The sequence below is a fragment of the Chionomys nivalis genome, chromosome 11, assembly GCF_950005125.1.
Source record: "Chionomys nivalis chromosome 11, mChiNiv1.1, whole genome shotgun sequence".
Classification (NCBI taxonomy): domain Eukaryota; kingdom Metazoa; phylum Chordata; class Mammalia; order Rodentia; family Cricetidae; genus Chionomys; species Chionomys nivalis.
In genome coordinates this window covers 16,364,016-16,380,010 of record NC_080096.1, presented here as the reverse complement: position 1 = coordinate 16,380,010, position 15,995 = coordinate 16,364,016, and the positions used below count along the sequence as shown (strand labels likewise).

The 15,995-nt window shown below is 47.4% G+C and overlaps 1 protein-coding gene across 4 annotated transcripts; it reads left to right on the top strand.

The window, feature by feature from the left end:
- Nucleotides 1-493: 493 nt before the first annotated feature.
- On the top strand, nucleotides 494-13,713 carry Znf436 (zinc finger protein 436). Of its 4 annotated transcripts, none has more exons than XM_057785253.1 (4): nucleotides 494-943; nucleotides 2,242-2,296; nucleotides 3,236-3,362; nucleotides 9,769-13,713. In XM_057785253.1, the coding sequence occupies exons 2-4, from the start codon at nucleotides 2,264-2,266 to the stop codon at nucleotides 11,019-11,021; spliced, it is 1,413 nt and encodes a 470-aa protein (XP_057641236.1). In that variant the 5' UTR covers nucleotides 494-943; nucleotides 2,242-2,263; the 3' UTR covers nucleotides 11,022-13,713. The 4 variants fall into 4 exon arrangements, with proteins under 4 accessions (XP_057641236.1, XP_057641237.1, XP_057641238.1 ...); XM_057785254.1 differs by having other exon boundaries at nucleotides 3,119-3,362; XM_057785255.1 differs by lacking the exon at nucleotides 2,242-2,296.
- Nucleotides 13,714-15,995: the final 2,282 nt, after the last annotated feature.

Below are 15,995 nucleotides of genomic sequence, written 5' to 3'. Positions count from 1 at the left end.
CTCATCTGTAGATCCTTGAGTCATCTTTTTTTTTTTTTTTTCTTTTTTGGTTTTTCGAGACAGGGTTTCTCTGTGGCTTTTGAGCCTGTCCTGGAACTAGCTCTATAGACCAGGCTGGTCTCGAACTCACAGAGATCCGCCTGCCTCTGCCTCCCAAGTGCTGGGATTAAAGGCGTGCGCCACCATCGCCCGGCTTACCTTGAGTCATATAGCCATAAATAACTGGGCACTGGGAACAGGACACTAATAAAAGCATGGCTGGGAACCATATTTGAAAAAAAAAATTTTTTTAAGTTCTTCAGTGTGTGGATGTATCTGCAAAACAAAAGAAAGGCCCTCTTTCCCCAGTCCAGGCAGAGAAGTCTCCTGTTCAGTCAGAGACAACAGGCTTCTGGGCATCAAGCCAACGTTCTTGGGATATTTATAACTTGAAGAGGGTGGGAGTCCCTAATAAGCTGCTATATTCTTTTTCCATCACTTCCCTCTCCAAGGCTACAGCAAGCTGGAAGCTCTTCCCCATGCAGAATGCCTGCTTTGCCTAGCCCTCGTCTTCCATTGTCTAATTCCTTCATTCCGGCTGAAGGCTCCAAGTCCTACTGTTTGGAGGACTCTTACTGAATGTAGCTTAGCTGCTGTTGGTGTTTATTGGTCAGCTGTCGTGGCCTCAGGGATCTGTTTATGAGCTTGTGGTTTTCTCGGAGCAATAGAACAGTCTGAGGTCTCTGCAAATCTTGAAACTTTGGGCTCAATCCTACCAGCCAACTCTGGCCTTTGCCTGTTCATCTATGGATTCGGATTTCTACCCATGGCTCTCCGGAATCTGCTGGTGATCTCTAGAATCTTTTGGAACGTCGGGGCTCTTTAGAACTCTGAGGCGTGGGGATCTCAGGCCTCTGGAGGATCTTGGAACCAGCGATCCACTGGGTGTTTCACAGACCAGGAGGTAAGCCTGTTCATTCTGCCCTATCCCGGGTTTGTGGCTTCTTTGAAACAGAGACTGCTAACATCCTTAGGACCCTTTCAGGTTCAAACATCACAGACCCTGGGTTTCTATGGTGTTGGGAGGTCTTCAAGAATCTTTCAGCAGAGAGACCGTCAATCGTGCAAGTTCCTTGAGGCTCCATTCTGAGACCAGCTATCTCCCTACACATCCTAGCTCCTTATCCGCTTCTGATTTCAGTGTTCTGGCGTTTTAGATAATAAGTGCACTTGGGTCGGGTCTCTATAAAACAGCGCGAGAAGCTCCCTACAGGGTTAACAGGATACCGGATCCTGGCTGCAGGCTGCACTCCCACATAGGACATGCAGCACGAAGCCTACTGGAATATGTAGTCTGCAGCCAGGTTGCGAATACCACAAGTTCTTTTGGGAGTTGTAGTTCTCGGACGCGGAGAGCAAGCGCTGCAGGCGGAACTGGGAGGTGTTGCGAGTACGTGGGCGGGCCCCAAAGTTCTACCGCGGCCTGGGAGTCTCCCGAGGGAGGGAACTGGAGCTTTTTCCCGCTCTGGACTGGGCTGTCAAATACGGGTTGATCCCAGCTGAGTTCAGCCCAGGCCGCCACACTCGCGGATAATATCTGACTCAAAGACGGTCGTAGGGCCATGAGAAAAAATCAGGGAAGCCTCCTTTACTTGAGTAGTGCTGTGGTCTCCGAGAAGAAAGTGAAGGACGTTGCCCTGTCTCCTCCCTTTTGTTCTTTTTCCACCCCAGCTCTTGGCCTCTAAGTGGCCTTTGTACGCCAGAGTGGAACTCCAAGTCCCGGCAGGCCGCGCGGCGCGCGCACGCGTGGTGGAGATGCTCGGCCACGCGGCAGGAGGAGGGCTGATGATTTGGCATCTGATTGGCCTTGTGTTTGATGAGTTTTTTTGCTGATTGGTTGAGGTTGCTGCCGGAAAGGCCCTTGCCCGGAGATGGAAGAGCAGAGGCGTTCTGTAGGGCTGAGTTGAAAGCCTCCGTCTAATAGCATCGGCTTGACCCCCAGTCAGGGGGGGCACCTAGCCAGGGGCTGTCCTCCCTTACTCTAGCCTTGCATGTAGTTGGTATTAACCGAGACGCGGAGAGCGGGTCACGCTCGGGGGTCAGAGAAGGAGGAGAGTGACCGGTCTGGGCCGTTCCTGCATACCCGGCGACCAGAACTGCAGCCCTAGGGAGTGGGCAGGGCCTCTAGGCGCGCCTCGCTCCCTGCTTTTCATCTCCTTCAGCGTTGTCTACTAGCTACTTTTCCTGCTCTCTCTCTCCCAGGAGACGAACGTTTGAGCCTGAGATGGCAGCCACCCTGCTCATGGCTGGGTCCCAGGTAAGCCGGGGGTGGCTTCCCGGACCTCGCCTCTGCTTACCCATCTCGCCCGGTGTTTCCCCGTTCTGCAAACCCTATAGGAAATTCCCTGGGGTTAACTCATTTCACTATTTTGCTGCAGGGGCTTAGTGCTGGCTAATTTAGTCATATACAGGCATATATCGAACATCTACTGTATGCCTTTAACTACTGAGGAGAATAAAACTGAACAAGATGGGTGATACCCTCCTTGCCAACTATCTGTAGAGAGAGAGGTGCACCCGATTAACCTTGATTCAATAAGATAAACCCTCTGCCTTAGCAAGAAAGTGTTGTGGTGTGGGAACAGCAAAATCGTGGCGTGATTAACTCTGTGCGGTATCCGAGGAAGGAGTGAAGAGCAAATGGGGGGAGGGGGGCAGGAAGAACAACAGTTGGCGCTCGAACTGTACCATAAGGAAGAGAATGTCGCCGGGCGGTGGTGGCGCACGCCTTTAATCCCAACACTTGGGAGGCAGAGGCAGGCGGATCTCTGTGAGTTCGAGACCAGCCTGGTCTACAAGAGCTAGTTCCAGGACAGGCTCCAAAACCACAAAGAAACACTGTCTCGAAAAACCAAAAAAAAAAAAAAAAAAAAAAGAAGAGAATGTCACTGGTCTTAGAAAAGGAGAACATTGCATGTAGAGGTCTGGAGCCCTGTAAGTTCTAGGTCTGAAGAGGATGTGTCCCAAAGTGGGCAGGGGTATCTAGGAGATTGCCTGAGGAGGCAGCTCGTAGATCGCCCTGCCTTTTGACCACATGTCTTTTTTTCTTTCTTTCTTATTTCTTCTTTGCACTCTACAGATCAGACTTAATGCCAATGCCTTCTCGACATTTCTAACCATGTCTCTAATTTCAAGAAGAAAGACTGGGACTAAACTCCTAGATGCTAAGTAGTGAGGAAGCATTGTGTGATTTCAGGCCCCTGTGACATTTGAAGATATGGCCATGTACCTCACTCGGGAAGAATGGAGACCTCTGGATCCTACACAAAGAGACCTTTACAGGGACGTGATGCAGGAGAATTACGGAAATGTTGTCTCACTGGGTGAGTGGGCATTTTTACCTTTTCTCGTCTCCTGTTTTGAACCTGTCAAAATGACTTAGGTCTTTCAGTGCAGACTTGTTTGTTTGCTTTTAAGGGAAACCAGACAATTAGTGATGCAAAGCTTTAAATGTGGGATGGTCTATGTTATATGGTCGGGAGAAAAAAAAAATGGTTTCTGCAGTTTTAGAGACTTTGAGGATCCTCATTCCATGAGTCATTCGCCATCCGGCAGCCTGTTTGTACAGATCGCTGACCAAACAGGTCTGGCGCTGTGGTGCCTGCCAGGACGTAAAGGTCCTGTAAATGCCCTGTAAACGGTGCTTTTTCTCTAGGGCGCTAGAAGATGAGGGCTCCTAAGCAGGTTCACAGAAGGGCAGAAGCCGCCCCTTTTGTGTTTGTTTTGGCTCCATGGCTGCAGTTTTGCCTCAGGTACTTTATCTGGGTAGGTTCTTGTCTTGAGCAGCTTCAAAGGTGCTCATCCTTCAGGTGTGCCGTGTTGTTTCAGAGGCATCCTTGCACGGTCAGATCACAAATCCCATTGAGAGGAGAACTCATGAGGCTGGGGGCTGCTGCTCAGTGGGTAGGATGTTAGCATACTTGAAACCCTGGGTTTGATTCTCAGCAGTGCATAAAGCCAGGCACAGGACTAAGATATTTTAAAATGTTTTTATCCTCAGAACAAAAGGTAACCTGAGGGGTTTTCTTAGCTTGGACTTTCCCTGATGTCCCAATTTCTTTTGCTTCTTCTATTGTGTGAATTTTTTAGTCTTTTGGCTTTTTGAGGGGCCCACCACCCAGCTCCCAAATAAATCACACAGAGGCTTATTATTACTTATGAATACCCTGTCTTAGCTTGTCTTGTTTCTTGCCAGATTTTCTTAACTTACATATTTCTTTCTTTATTATCTATCTATCTATCTATCTATCTATCTATCTATCTATCTATCTAATCTATCTACAGCATTCTCCCTGCATGTATGCTTGTCTGCCAGGAGAGGGCACCAAATCTCAGTATAGAGGGTTGTGAGCCATCATGTGGTTGCTGGGAATTGAACTGAGGACTTCTGGAAGAGCATTTAGTGTTCTTGACCTCTAAGCTATCTCTCCAGATTCTTCTTTTTCTTTTTTTTTTTTTTTTTTTTGGTTTTTCGAGACAGGGTTTCTCTGTGGTTTTGGAGCCTGTCCTGGAACTAGCTCTTGTAGACCTGGCTGGTCTCGAACTCACAGAGATCCGCCTGCCTCTGCCTCCCAAGTGCTGGGATTAAAGGCGTGCGCCACCACCGCCCAGCTCCAGCCTCTTCTTAACTATATTATCCTGACTACTTTTTACCTCTGGACTTTTATCTTTCTCTATTTCTGTATACCCTTCTTTCCTTCTTACTCCATGACTGGCTGAGTGGCTGGCCCCAGTGGCCTCCTCTTAGATTTCTCCTTCTATTTATACTCTCTGCCCTGCCTGTCCTTGCTCCTGCCCTGGCCATTCATTTCTTTATTAGGATCGTCAGGTGTTTCAGACAGGCACAGTAACATTTTCACAGATAAACAGATGCAGCATAAACAAAAGTCACATACCTGAAAATAATATTCCCTAACATTCTTTGTAACAGGAAGGCTGCTTGTTTGTCCCGGCTGCCCGGAACTGAAATAATCACACAGAAACTGTATTTATTAAATCACTATTTGGTCCATTAGCTCTAGCATCTTATTGGCTAACTCTTCTTTTTTTTTTAATATTTATTTATTTATTATGTATACAATATTCTGTCTTGTGTGTCTGCCTGAAGGCCAGAAGAAGGCATCAGATCTCATTTCAGATGGTTGTGAGCCACCATGTGGTTGCTGGGAATTGAACTCAGGACCTTTGGAAGAGCAGGCAATGCTCTTAACCGCTGAGCCATCTCTCCAGCCCCTAACTCTTACTTCTTAATTTAACCCATTTCTAGTAATCTGTATATCGCCACGTGGCAGTGGCTTACCGGCAAAGATTCTAACCGGTGTCTGTCTCATGCTGGGGATCCATGGCTTCTCCCTCCCAGAATTCAGTTTCTTCTTCCCCGCCTACCTAAGTTCTGCCCTATCAACAGTCCAAGGCAGTTTCTTTATTAGACAAAAGGACCTCCTACACCAATTCTTCTTTTTATTTTTTTTTTAAATTCATTGTTAGTTGATACTAAACAATGGGTTTCATTGTGATGTTTTATATGTGTGTTGGTATACTTTATTCTGATTTGTCCCCTACCCCACTTCTCCCTTGAGTCTATGTCCCTTGAATTTTTCCTTAAAAGCAGCCACAACTCCACTACTAAAAACAGGTTGAAGAGATGGCTCAGCTGTTAAGAGCACGTATTGCTATTGCAGAGGACCTGAGTTCAGCTCCCAGCATCCACATTAGGCATCTTACAACCACCTGTAATTCCAGTTCCGGGGGCTCAGATGCCCTCTTCTGGCCCCTGAAGGGCATCTGCAGTCATAGGTACCCATACTCCAACCTGGACACAGACACATAATTAAAAGTGAAGTGAAAATTAAACAGCCATAGCTATGTTGTTTACCCAGATCTGTTGCAGACACAGCCTAAATACATCACAACAGCACAACCAGGAAAGAGAGGAAGGAAGGAAGGAAGGAAGGAAGGAAGGAAGGAAGGAAGGAAGGAAGGAAGGAAGGAAGGAAGGAAGGAAGGGGCGTCTTTAAAAAGACTTGTTCTTAGGCCGGGCGGTAGTGGCGCACGCCTTTAATCCCAGCACTCGGGAGGCAGAGGCAGGCGGATCTCTGTGAGTTCGAGACCAGCCTGGTCTACAAGAGCTAGTTCCAGGACAGGCTCCAAAACCACAGAGAAACCCTGTCTCGAAAAACCAAAAAAAAAAAAAAAAAAAAAACAAAACAAAAAAAAAAAGACTTGCTCTGGCATCTCTATAGACTATCTCAGGAGCAATTCTTAGCTAGAATCACCAGGAGCTTTGTTGCTTACACAGATAAATTTAGGGGAGGGTTAATAAATATTTCCAAGGCATTTTGTTGTTTTGTTTTTCCTTCTAAGGTGTATAGGTGTTCTGTCTGAATGTTTGTCTGTGCACCACGTGCATCCTTGGTGCCTAAGGAGGCCAGAAGGGGGCATCAGATCTCCGGTAGCAGGAGTTATAGACAGTTGTGTGTTGTCTGATGTGGGTTCTGGGAACTGAACTCAGGTCCTCTGCAAGAGCAACAAGTGCTCTGGACCACTGAGCCAGCTCTCAGGCCCTTATATATATATTTTTTTTTCCGAGACAGGGTTTCTCTGTGTAACATCCGTGGCTATTCTGGAACTTGATTTGTAGACCAGGCTGGCCTTGAGCTCACAGAGATCCCCTTGTGCCTCTGCTTCCTGAGTGCCCGGCTTGGATTTCTTTTCTGTTTGTTTGCTTGCTTCGTGTGTGTGCACGCGCGTGCATGCGTGTGTGTGTGTGTGTGTGTGTGCGTGCACGTGCGTGCGTGGGGGGATATACATACATGTGTGTGCACATGTATGTGCTGATGACATTTTCCTGTGTATATAAGCCAGAGGCCAACTTCTAGTACTTTCCTCTGTCTGTTTCCACCTTATTTTTTGAGACAAAGTCTCTCCTCTCATTGAACCCTGAGCTAGCTCTTTGGTGCCTTTGACTAGCAAGGTCCCAGGATGCACTAGACTCCATCCTCTCGAGTGTTAGGGTTAATGTTATGCCCAGCCTTTATGTGTATATGTGATGTCCCAACCCAGATTCTAATGTTTGTAAAATAAATACCCACTGAGTCATCTTTCCAGCCTCCCTTTGGGTTTTGGATTTTTGTTTGTTTGTTTGTTTTTGTAACTAGTTACCAAATTTATTTATTCATAGGTCCTTTTGTTTAAATTTTTTTTATTACTTATTATGTATACAGTATTCTGCCTACATGTATACCTGCAGGCCAGAAGAGGGCATCAGATCTCACTACGGATGGTTGTGAGCCACCATTTGGTTGCTGGGAATTGAACTCAGGTCCTCTGGAAGAGCAGTCAATGATCTTAACCTCTGAGCCATCTCTCCAGCCCTCATAGGTCCTTTTTAATGAACATAACTACTTACAGTTTTCTGGTGTGTACTAAGAAACCCAGTTTGGAAAATGTAGTGTCTGATAGAAGTTCCTTATGAGCTGGTTGTATATTTTTATTTTCACACTTGAAATATATGAAATATTGAAGTATATGCAATATATGTGGTTCTAAAGCTGGTCTGTGATTTAGTGCTATAGCACATGCTTAGCATACATAGAATGTCAGATTTGTTCCCCAACAGTCCTCTGCAAAAGAGGGGCTGCTCTGTGCAGCCTTTTATATACTCTGACTTTAAGTGACATCTGTAAATCACTTTTTCTGTCAAATAAGAGATGAAGACATGGAGCTAGAGAAATAGCTCAGAGGTTAAGAGTGCTGCTGCCCTTCCAAATCAACCACATGGTAGCTCACAACCATCTATAATGAGATCTGGTGCCCTCTTCTGACCCGCAGGCATGCATGCAGGCAGAACACTGTATACATAATGTGTCTTAAAAATACAGGAGCTGCTTCTGTGGTGTGCACCTGTGTTCACTGCACTGGGTAGGTAGAGTCAACTGGAAGAAATAAATATTCGGTGTCACCTGACATACTGAGTTAGACCCTGTCGCAAACGAATGTTCCTGATAGAGATAGTTAAAAAATAACTTCATATGGGGCTAGAGAGATGACTCAGAGGTTAAGAGCACTGGCGGCTCTTCCAGAGGTCCTGAGTTCAATTCCCAGCAACCCCATGGTGGCTCACAACCATCTGTAATGAAATCTGGTGCCCTCTTCTGGTATGCAGGCATACATGCAGACAAAACACTGTATAAATAATAAATAATTAAAAAAAAATCTGGTAGGTTCTGAGTAAATATAATAATTAAGAAGGCTTGACAAGTTAAACAAAATAACACATGCTCCAAAATTTTTCTAGAGTCTCTTAGACACCCTAATTTAAGGTCTCTTGTTGTTTTGATTCTGATTGTTTCCTTTTTTCAAAATACTAGGAATAGGGGCTGGAGAGATGGCTCAGTGGTTAAGAGCACTGGCTGTTCTTCCACAGGTCATGAGTTCAGTTCCCAGCAACCGCATGGTGGGTCACAGCAACCATCTGTAATGAGATGTGGCGCCCTCTTCTGGTGTGTCAGCATACATGGAGGCAGAATGTCGTATACATAATAAATAAATCTAAAAAAAAATACTGGGAATAGTTTCTTTTGTTTGTTTTTGTTTTTCAAGACAGGGTTTCTCTGTAGTTTTGGAACCTATCATGGAACTAGCTCTTTTTTTTTTTTTTTTTTGGTTTTTGGTTTTTCGAGACAGGGTTTCTCTGTGGTTTTGGAGCCTGTCCTGGAACTAGCTCTTGTAGACCAGGCTGTTCTCGAACTCACAGAGATCCGCCTGCCTCTGCCTCCCGAGTGCTGGGATTAAAGGTGTGTGCCACCACCGCCCGGCCTGCAACTAGCTCTTGTAGACAAGACTGACCTCGAACTCAAAGAGATTTAACCTGCCTTTGCCTCCGAGTGTAGATATTTCTTAAATAACAATTAACTGAAGAGCCTGAACTTAGCAGAAGACTTGAGTTGGACATTTAGATTTTGTTTTTTTTTAAGTACATGTATATGAGAGTGTGGGTTTGTGTATATGAGTATAGTGCCCACAGGAGCCAGAGTGCATTGCATCCCTAGAACTGGAATTTGTGGTTGGGAGCTGCCCAGTGGGAGCTGCCCAGTGTGGGTACTAGCAACCAAACCCAGGTCCTCAGTAAGAGCAGTATCGCCTCTCCAGCCCCTACTGTGTCTCTCATTACCTGGGGAAAGCCACTTCTCCGTCTGAGCCGTGGGTCTCTCCTTCATGGAGATGGACTTTCACGATAAATGTGAGCATTCACGGTTATGCATGTTAAGAACTTGGTGTGTTGCCGTTGCCGTTCGGCTCAGTCCACCCTCCCCTGTGGATGGTGTACGGGCTTCTCACTTTTTCATTCTCACCTGATGCTGAAATAGACTGGAGCCGGGCGGTGGTGGCGCAGGCCTTTAATCCCAGCACTCGGGAGGCAGAGGCAGGCGGATCTCTGGGAGTTCAAGGCCATTCTGGTCTGTAAGAACTAGTTCCAGGACTGGTTCCAAAGCTACAGAGAAATCCTGTGATGAAAAAAGAAAAAACAAAAGTAAAAGAAAGAGGACCTGGTACTGGAGCTGGGCATGGTGTAGCTGAGTGGTAGAGCACCTAATGGCTAAACCCAAAATCCTGGGTTTACTGTGCAGCACCGTGGAGAGAGGAATAAACAGAACCCTTGGTTTAGTGCCAGGAACACAGTGGGAATGTTTATGCACTGACCGTCTCCGCATTATTTACTCCTTACAGACTTTGAGATCAGGAGCGAGAACGAAACAAACCCGAAAGAAGAGCTTAGTGAAGATGTGGAGTTTGTGACCATGTCCGAAGAGCCTATTGGGGATGCTGAGAAGAACCCGGAAAGCGAAGAAGTCTTTGAAAGTGGGGACAGGTCCGAAAGACAGTGGGGAGAGCTGACCGCGGAGGAGTGGGCCAGCTACCCTCTCCAGCAGGTCACTGACCTGCTGGCCCACAAAGAAGTCCACACAGGCATCCGCTATCACATATGTTCTCAGTGTGGGAAGGCCTTCAGTCAGATTTCAGACCTCAATCGACACCAAAAAACGCACACGGGAGACAGACCCTACAAGTGTTACGAATGCGGCAAGGGCTTCAGCCGCAGCTCCCACCTTATCCAGCATCAGAGAACACACACGGGCGAGCGGCCCTACGACTGCAACGAGTGCGGGAAGAGCTTTGGAAGGAGCTCTCACCTCATCCAACACCAGACGATCCACACCGGGGAGAAGCCCCACAAGTGCAACGAGTGTGGGAAGAGCTTCTGCCGGCTCTCCCACCTCATCCAGCACCAGCGGACCCATAGCGGGGAGAAGCCCTACGAGTGCGAGGAATGCGGGAAAAGCTTCAGCCGGAGCTCGCACCTGGCTCAGCACCAGAGGACGCACACGGGCGAGAAGCCTTACGAGTGTAACGAGTGCGGACGGGGCTTCAGCGAGCGCTCCGACCTCATCAAGCACTACCGCGTGCACACGGGCGAGAGGCCCTACAAGTGTGAGGAGTGCGGGAAGAACTTCAGTCAGAACTCTGACCTGGTGCGGCACCGCAGGGCCCACACCGGGGAAAAGCCGTACCACTGTAACGAGTGCGGGGAGAACTTCAGCCGCATCTCGCACTTGGTCCAGCACCAGCGGACGCACACGGGAGAGAAGCCCTACGAGTGCACGGCCTGTGGGAAAAGCTTCAGCCGCAGCTCCCATCTGATCACACACCAGAAAATTCACACCGGGGAGAAGCCCTATGAGTGTAATGAGTGCTGGCGAAGCTTCGGGGAGAGGTCAGATCTGATTAAGCACCAGAGGACTCACACGGGAGAAAAGCCCTACGAGTGTGTGCAGTGTGGAAAGGGGTTTACGCAAAGCTCCAACCTCATCACCCATCAAAGAGTTCACACGGGAGAGAAGCCTTATGAATGTACCGAGTGTGACAAGAGTTTCAGCCGGAGCTCAGCTCTTATTAAACACAAGAGAATCCATACCGACTAAGTCCTGTATTCCTGAGTAAGAAATGACTCGTGGAGGTACAGTTATATTTGATTTGATATCAGTGAGCTTCCTTAAGACTGACTTTCCTTATTGTGGGCCACAGTTTAAAACATGGAAGAATACAACCCCTTTGAAATTCCGACCCACAGCGTTGGGGACGTTTTCCCCTTCTCCAAAATAGTTATTTTCCTTCACCGATTTTATTACGTGAATCGCATCATCAAAAGCAGCCCCCGTCCCTAGTAACTTGAAAGCTGAAGACCAGAGGACAAGATGCTGGTGGATGCTTAGGCCTGGAGATGGAGTAGATTTTTAAAAAGTTGTTTTTTTCCTCTTGTATCTTTGGCCCCAAAAGACTGCAGTGGGAATGTGGAACTGGACTAGGGTGGCCGCAGCTGCTCTGGCAGAAGGCAGGCAGACTTGTCCTGAGTAGCCACTGTTCACACACCGCAGTCGCCAGGCTCATGCACTTCCCTTCCAAAGGGCTTTTTCCTTGAGTAGCTCATATTGGTACCTTGCCATCTTGCGCTCAGGATTCTGCACGCTGAAGGCAGTGACTGAATCATTTCTCCTTGTTTCTCACGTGTGTATAGCTTGCATGCTTTTGAAAGCTACCGGAGGATACAGTGTGAAAGGAGAAGGGTACAAGTTTGAGGACCAAGGTCCCTTGGGTGGTGGTGACCTTAGCAAGAGATACCCATTGATGCTGTCATTAATCAGGTTTATCAATTGTCTTCAGAAATCACTTTAGAGGTGGTAGTGTAGAAACTGCCTTTAGGAAAGGACAGGACCGCAGGTGATGACGGAAGGAGTAGGAAGTGAGTCGACTCCTTCAGGGAAGGGAGCACCGAGCCCTTCCCAGGGAGCGACAGTCATTTCTGTGTCCTTTGCCATCTAACTTTGAACAGTTAGGCCAGTTGCCCTTGTACTGCTAACTCTAGGGTTTGATAGGGCCACGCCCCAGTCTCTATCGTAGCTTGCATAAAGGCATGTGTATGTACAGTGAAGTGTGTATTCTAATAGCAGAGACCGAATTCCTAAGAATCAGCATGTTCTTACGTGATGTAGACCATAAGATAGAACTGTAGGCATACTCCATGTGAGAGATGTCCTTTATTTTTCTTGTGTTATGGGAAAGAATCTGAACACTAGTGCACGAGCGTGCACTCTCCTGTAAGGCTCGGCTTTGTACAGAACTAAACTCTTGCTTGTATGTGAGAGAATGACCGGACAGTTAGGTCCTTTGCCCTTTCTCAGACTGAGTTATCTTCTCCTGTGATGAAACCTCTTTGGCCTCATCAGAAGAAATGAATAAACCTAAAGAGGATTGTGTTTCCCGCCTCCAGGTACAAAGAGTTACAGTGAGAGTCGCCCAGTGTCTCCCAGTACCTCAGTTCTCTTTATCTCAGCCCAGGCAGGAATTATGAGTAGCCCGGATATTGGTGCTTACTCCGTCCCGTGGGGATGGAAGGGGATGGGGCCCAGTGCATTTTTATGGTGCTTAGTGCAAACTTGCAAATGTTAACATGTTTTTTTTTTTCAAGAAACCTTTTGAGCCGGGCGGTGGTGGCGCACACCTTTAATCCCAGCACTTGGGAGGCAGAGGCAGGCGGATCTCTGTGAGTTCGAGACCAGCCTGGTCTACAAGAGCTAGTTCCAGGACAGGCTCCAAAACCACAGAGAAACCCTGTCTCGAAAAACCAAAAAAAAAGAAACCTTTTTTTTTTTTTTTTTTTTTTTTGCAGGGGTGGGGATTGGTGGTGGCACACGCCTTTAATCCCAGCACTTGGGAGGCAGAGGCTGGCAGATCTCTGTGAGTTCAAGGCCAACCTGGTTTACAAGATCGAGTTCCAGGACAGCCAGGGCTATACGTTCTTTGGGATTTGGCATTTAGTGCTTTTACTACAGAGAGTCACTGTGAGCGCAGCTGGGTGACACTGTGTCACTCACTAGTGACAGCCTCAAAAGCGACCGAATGGAAACCACTCCGAGTGGCCCCTCCCATTTGAGCACGAACTTGGGGCAGGGCACACGGTTTCTATTCTGTACGACATCTAGCCTGCCGTGGGTATTCCCATTTTAACCGTTAGGTGACTTATGTATTCTTGTTAACTAAACTCAGATATGGCATCTGTATGTAGCCAATGACTTGGTTGGATTTCAGCGTTCTCCCGTTGCGCCTTTGAGTGTAGCTCGCAGAAGACAGCACCTCCGATCCGGCTCCATTTTACCCCTTTCCCTACTCCGTCCCCATCCCCCCAGCCCTGCCACGCCACCTCCAGCCTTCGTTTAAAGGTTTTGCTAGTGTGCCATTTGCTGCTTTGCCTTGTAGATGAAATGCTCAGGGAGGGTCTCTGGTCGCCTTCCCATCTCCCACACCTGTCTGCGCCAGCTGAGTGCCCTCCCTCCTGCAGCTGAGTGCCCTCCCTCCTGCAGCTGAGTGCCCTCCCTCCTGCAGTCATCCGCTGCCCACTCCCAGTGCTGAGCTCGGTGGAAGTCGGGCGTCTGCCACACTTCACCAATGCTGTTTGTTTGCAGGCCCCTGGCTGTTCCTGCACATACCCAGACACTCTGCCTGTGTTCTGTGGTTGTGGAGAGCGGATCCCCTTGGTATTGGTCAATTATCCTGGTGTCTTGTCTATGGCTGTATTATCCTAACAATATTCTATAATTAAAGGTATAATTTTTAAAGTCAAAACAACTGAGTTATTTTGGTAATCTCAAACAGGTTGCTATCAGAGCCTCTCATCAGGTTTATTAAAATTGGGCATGATCGCTGGGCGGTGGTGGCGCACGCCTTTAATCCCAGCACTCGGGAGGCAGAGGCAGGCGGATCTCTGGGAGTTCGAGGCCAGCCTGGTCTATAAGAGTTAGTTCCAGGACTGGCTCCAAAACCACAGAGAAACCCTGTCTCGAAAAACCAAAAACCAAAAAAAAAAAAAAAAAAAAAAAAAATTGGGCATGATCATCTTTACATTTTGCTTTGTGCATAGATGTACAGATATTTTGCATAGACTTCCTGTAGGGATTGAGGATACAGTCAATGTCTTGAGCTCTTTGGGTATAAAAGCCTAGATAGTTTCCTAAGATGTCCATGCCAGTAGCAAAAGCAAGGTGGCATTGGGTATGAGTATCTCAGTAGCTTTGCAGGAAAAAGGAAAACACGTCCAAAAGGAAAAGTTAGAGTCTTTGTTTTAAAAAGCGTTTCTAGAGGCTGGAGAGATGGCTCAGCGGTTAAGAGCACTGGCCGCTCTTCCAGAGGTCCTGAGTTTGGTTCCCAGCAACCACATGGTGGCTCACAACCATCTGTAGTGGGATCAGTTGCCCTCTTCTCGCATAAAGACATACGTGCAGATAGAGCACTCAGATACTCAAATGGATGAATAAACAAACAAATCTTTGAGAGAGAGAGAGTTTCTGGAAACATTACCAAGGGCCAGCACCAGGCACAGTGGCGCATGCCTGTTACCGCAGTGCTCAGAAGGCAGAGCCAGGTGGATTTCTGAATTGAGGCCAGCCTGGTCTACATATAGCAAGACCCTGTCTCCACACAAACAAAACAAAAGCAACTAAAACAGCTAGTAAGATGGCTCAGTGGGTAAAGGTGCTTTCAGTAGAAGCCTAATGACCTGAGTTTGGTAGGAAGTGAGAACTAACTCCCGGTAGTTGTCCTCCGATGGACCACCGTGTGATTGGCTTGTGCTTCCCCTACCCCAAACAGGTTATTAAACAAAAAGTAGCAAAACAATCAGGTTGTCTCTTAGGAACAGTCAGATCTTGTGATTCAAGATGAGCAGGGGCAGCCGGGCGATGGTGGCGCACGCCTTTAATCCCAGCACTTGGGAGGCAGAGGCAGGCGGATCTCTGTGAGTTCGAGACCAGCCTGGTCTACAGAGCTAGTTCCAGGACAGGCTCCAAAGCCACAGAGAAACCCTGTCTCGAAAAAACCAAAAAAAAAAAAAAAAAAAGATGAGCAGGGGCTGGAGAGGTGGCTCAGCATTTGAGAACACGTCCTGCTTTTGCAAAGGAGCAGGTTCGATTCCCAGCCCCCACATAGTGGCTTACAACTGTCCCTAACTCCAGAGGATCCAAGACCCTCTTCTTGCCTTTGTGGGCACCAAGCCCAGGAGTGGTCCCCACATATACATGCGAACAAAGCTCTCATATATGCCAAAAATTATTTTTGTTTTAGATTTGTGTTTTTGAGACAGGGTTGATGTATGTAGACTTGGGTGTCTTGGAACTCACTCTGTAGACCAGGCTGTCCTCGAACTCAGGGATCTGCCAGCCTCCACCTCCCAAGTGCTGGGATTAAAGGGGTCTGCGCCACCACCCAGTGAAAAGATGTTTAATTTGTGGTAGCAAGATGGCTGAAAGGCACTTGACCATAAAACCTGGCAACCTGAATTTGATCCCTGGATCCATGTGATGGAAGGTGAGAACAGATTGCCACATGTTGCCCTATAATAATAATTGTAATAAACTTAAAAATTAAGCTGTTTCTTGCTGAGGATAGTATCATAGGCCTGTGTCCCAGCTATTTGGGAGAGGAACTTAGGGAATCACTGGTGAGCAGGGATTTAGACCTAGGCTGAACAGCATTGAAAGACTCTCAAGGATAGCTCAGTGGTTAAGAACACCTACGTTCTTCTTGAACACCTTCCTGGGTTCAATTCCTAGCACCCCATGCTCTTCAAAACTGTCTTTAAGTCCTGTCCTAGGGGGTTGGATGCCCTCTTCTGGCTTCTCTAGGTACTGGTTTTGTGGTGGACACAAACGTGAAACAAAACACTCACTATACACATAAACATAACTTAAATGTGAAAAGGTGTGGGGGCTGCTGGAAATGTTATCAGTAGTGGAGTAGGGGAGGCCCTGAGTTCAGTCCTCAGTTCTAGAGCAAGCGGAATCTTCTAGCAGCTCAGCATCCTCGGAGGCTGGAAAGGAAGTTAGAAGAAATTAGTTCACCGGAAG

What these genes read in the sequence shown, in the direction of transcription:
- Znf436 (XM_057785253.1), top strand. Translation starts at nt 2,264, where the DNA reads ATGGCAGCCACCCTGCTCATGGCTGGGTCCCAG. An exon ending in TGCTCATGGCTGGGTCCCAG is followed by an intron (nt 2,297 to 3,235) that starts GTAAGCCGGGGG and finishes GTGTGATTTCAG; the next exon opens with GCCCCTGTGACATTTGAAGA. An exon ending in CGGAAATGTTGTCTCACTGG is followed by an intron (nt 3,363 to 9,768) that starts GTGAGTGGGCAT and finishes TACTCCTTACAG; the next exon opens with ACTTTGAGATCAGGAGCGAG.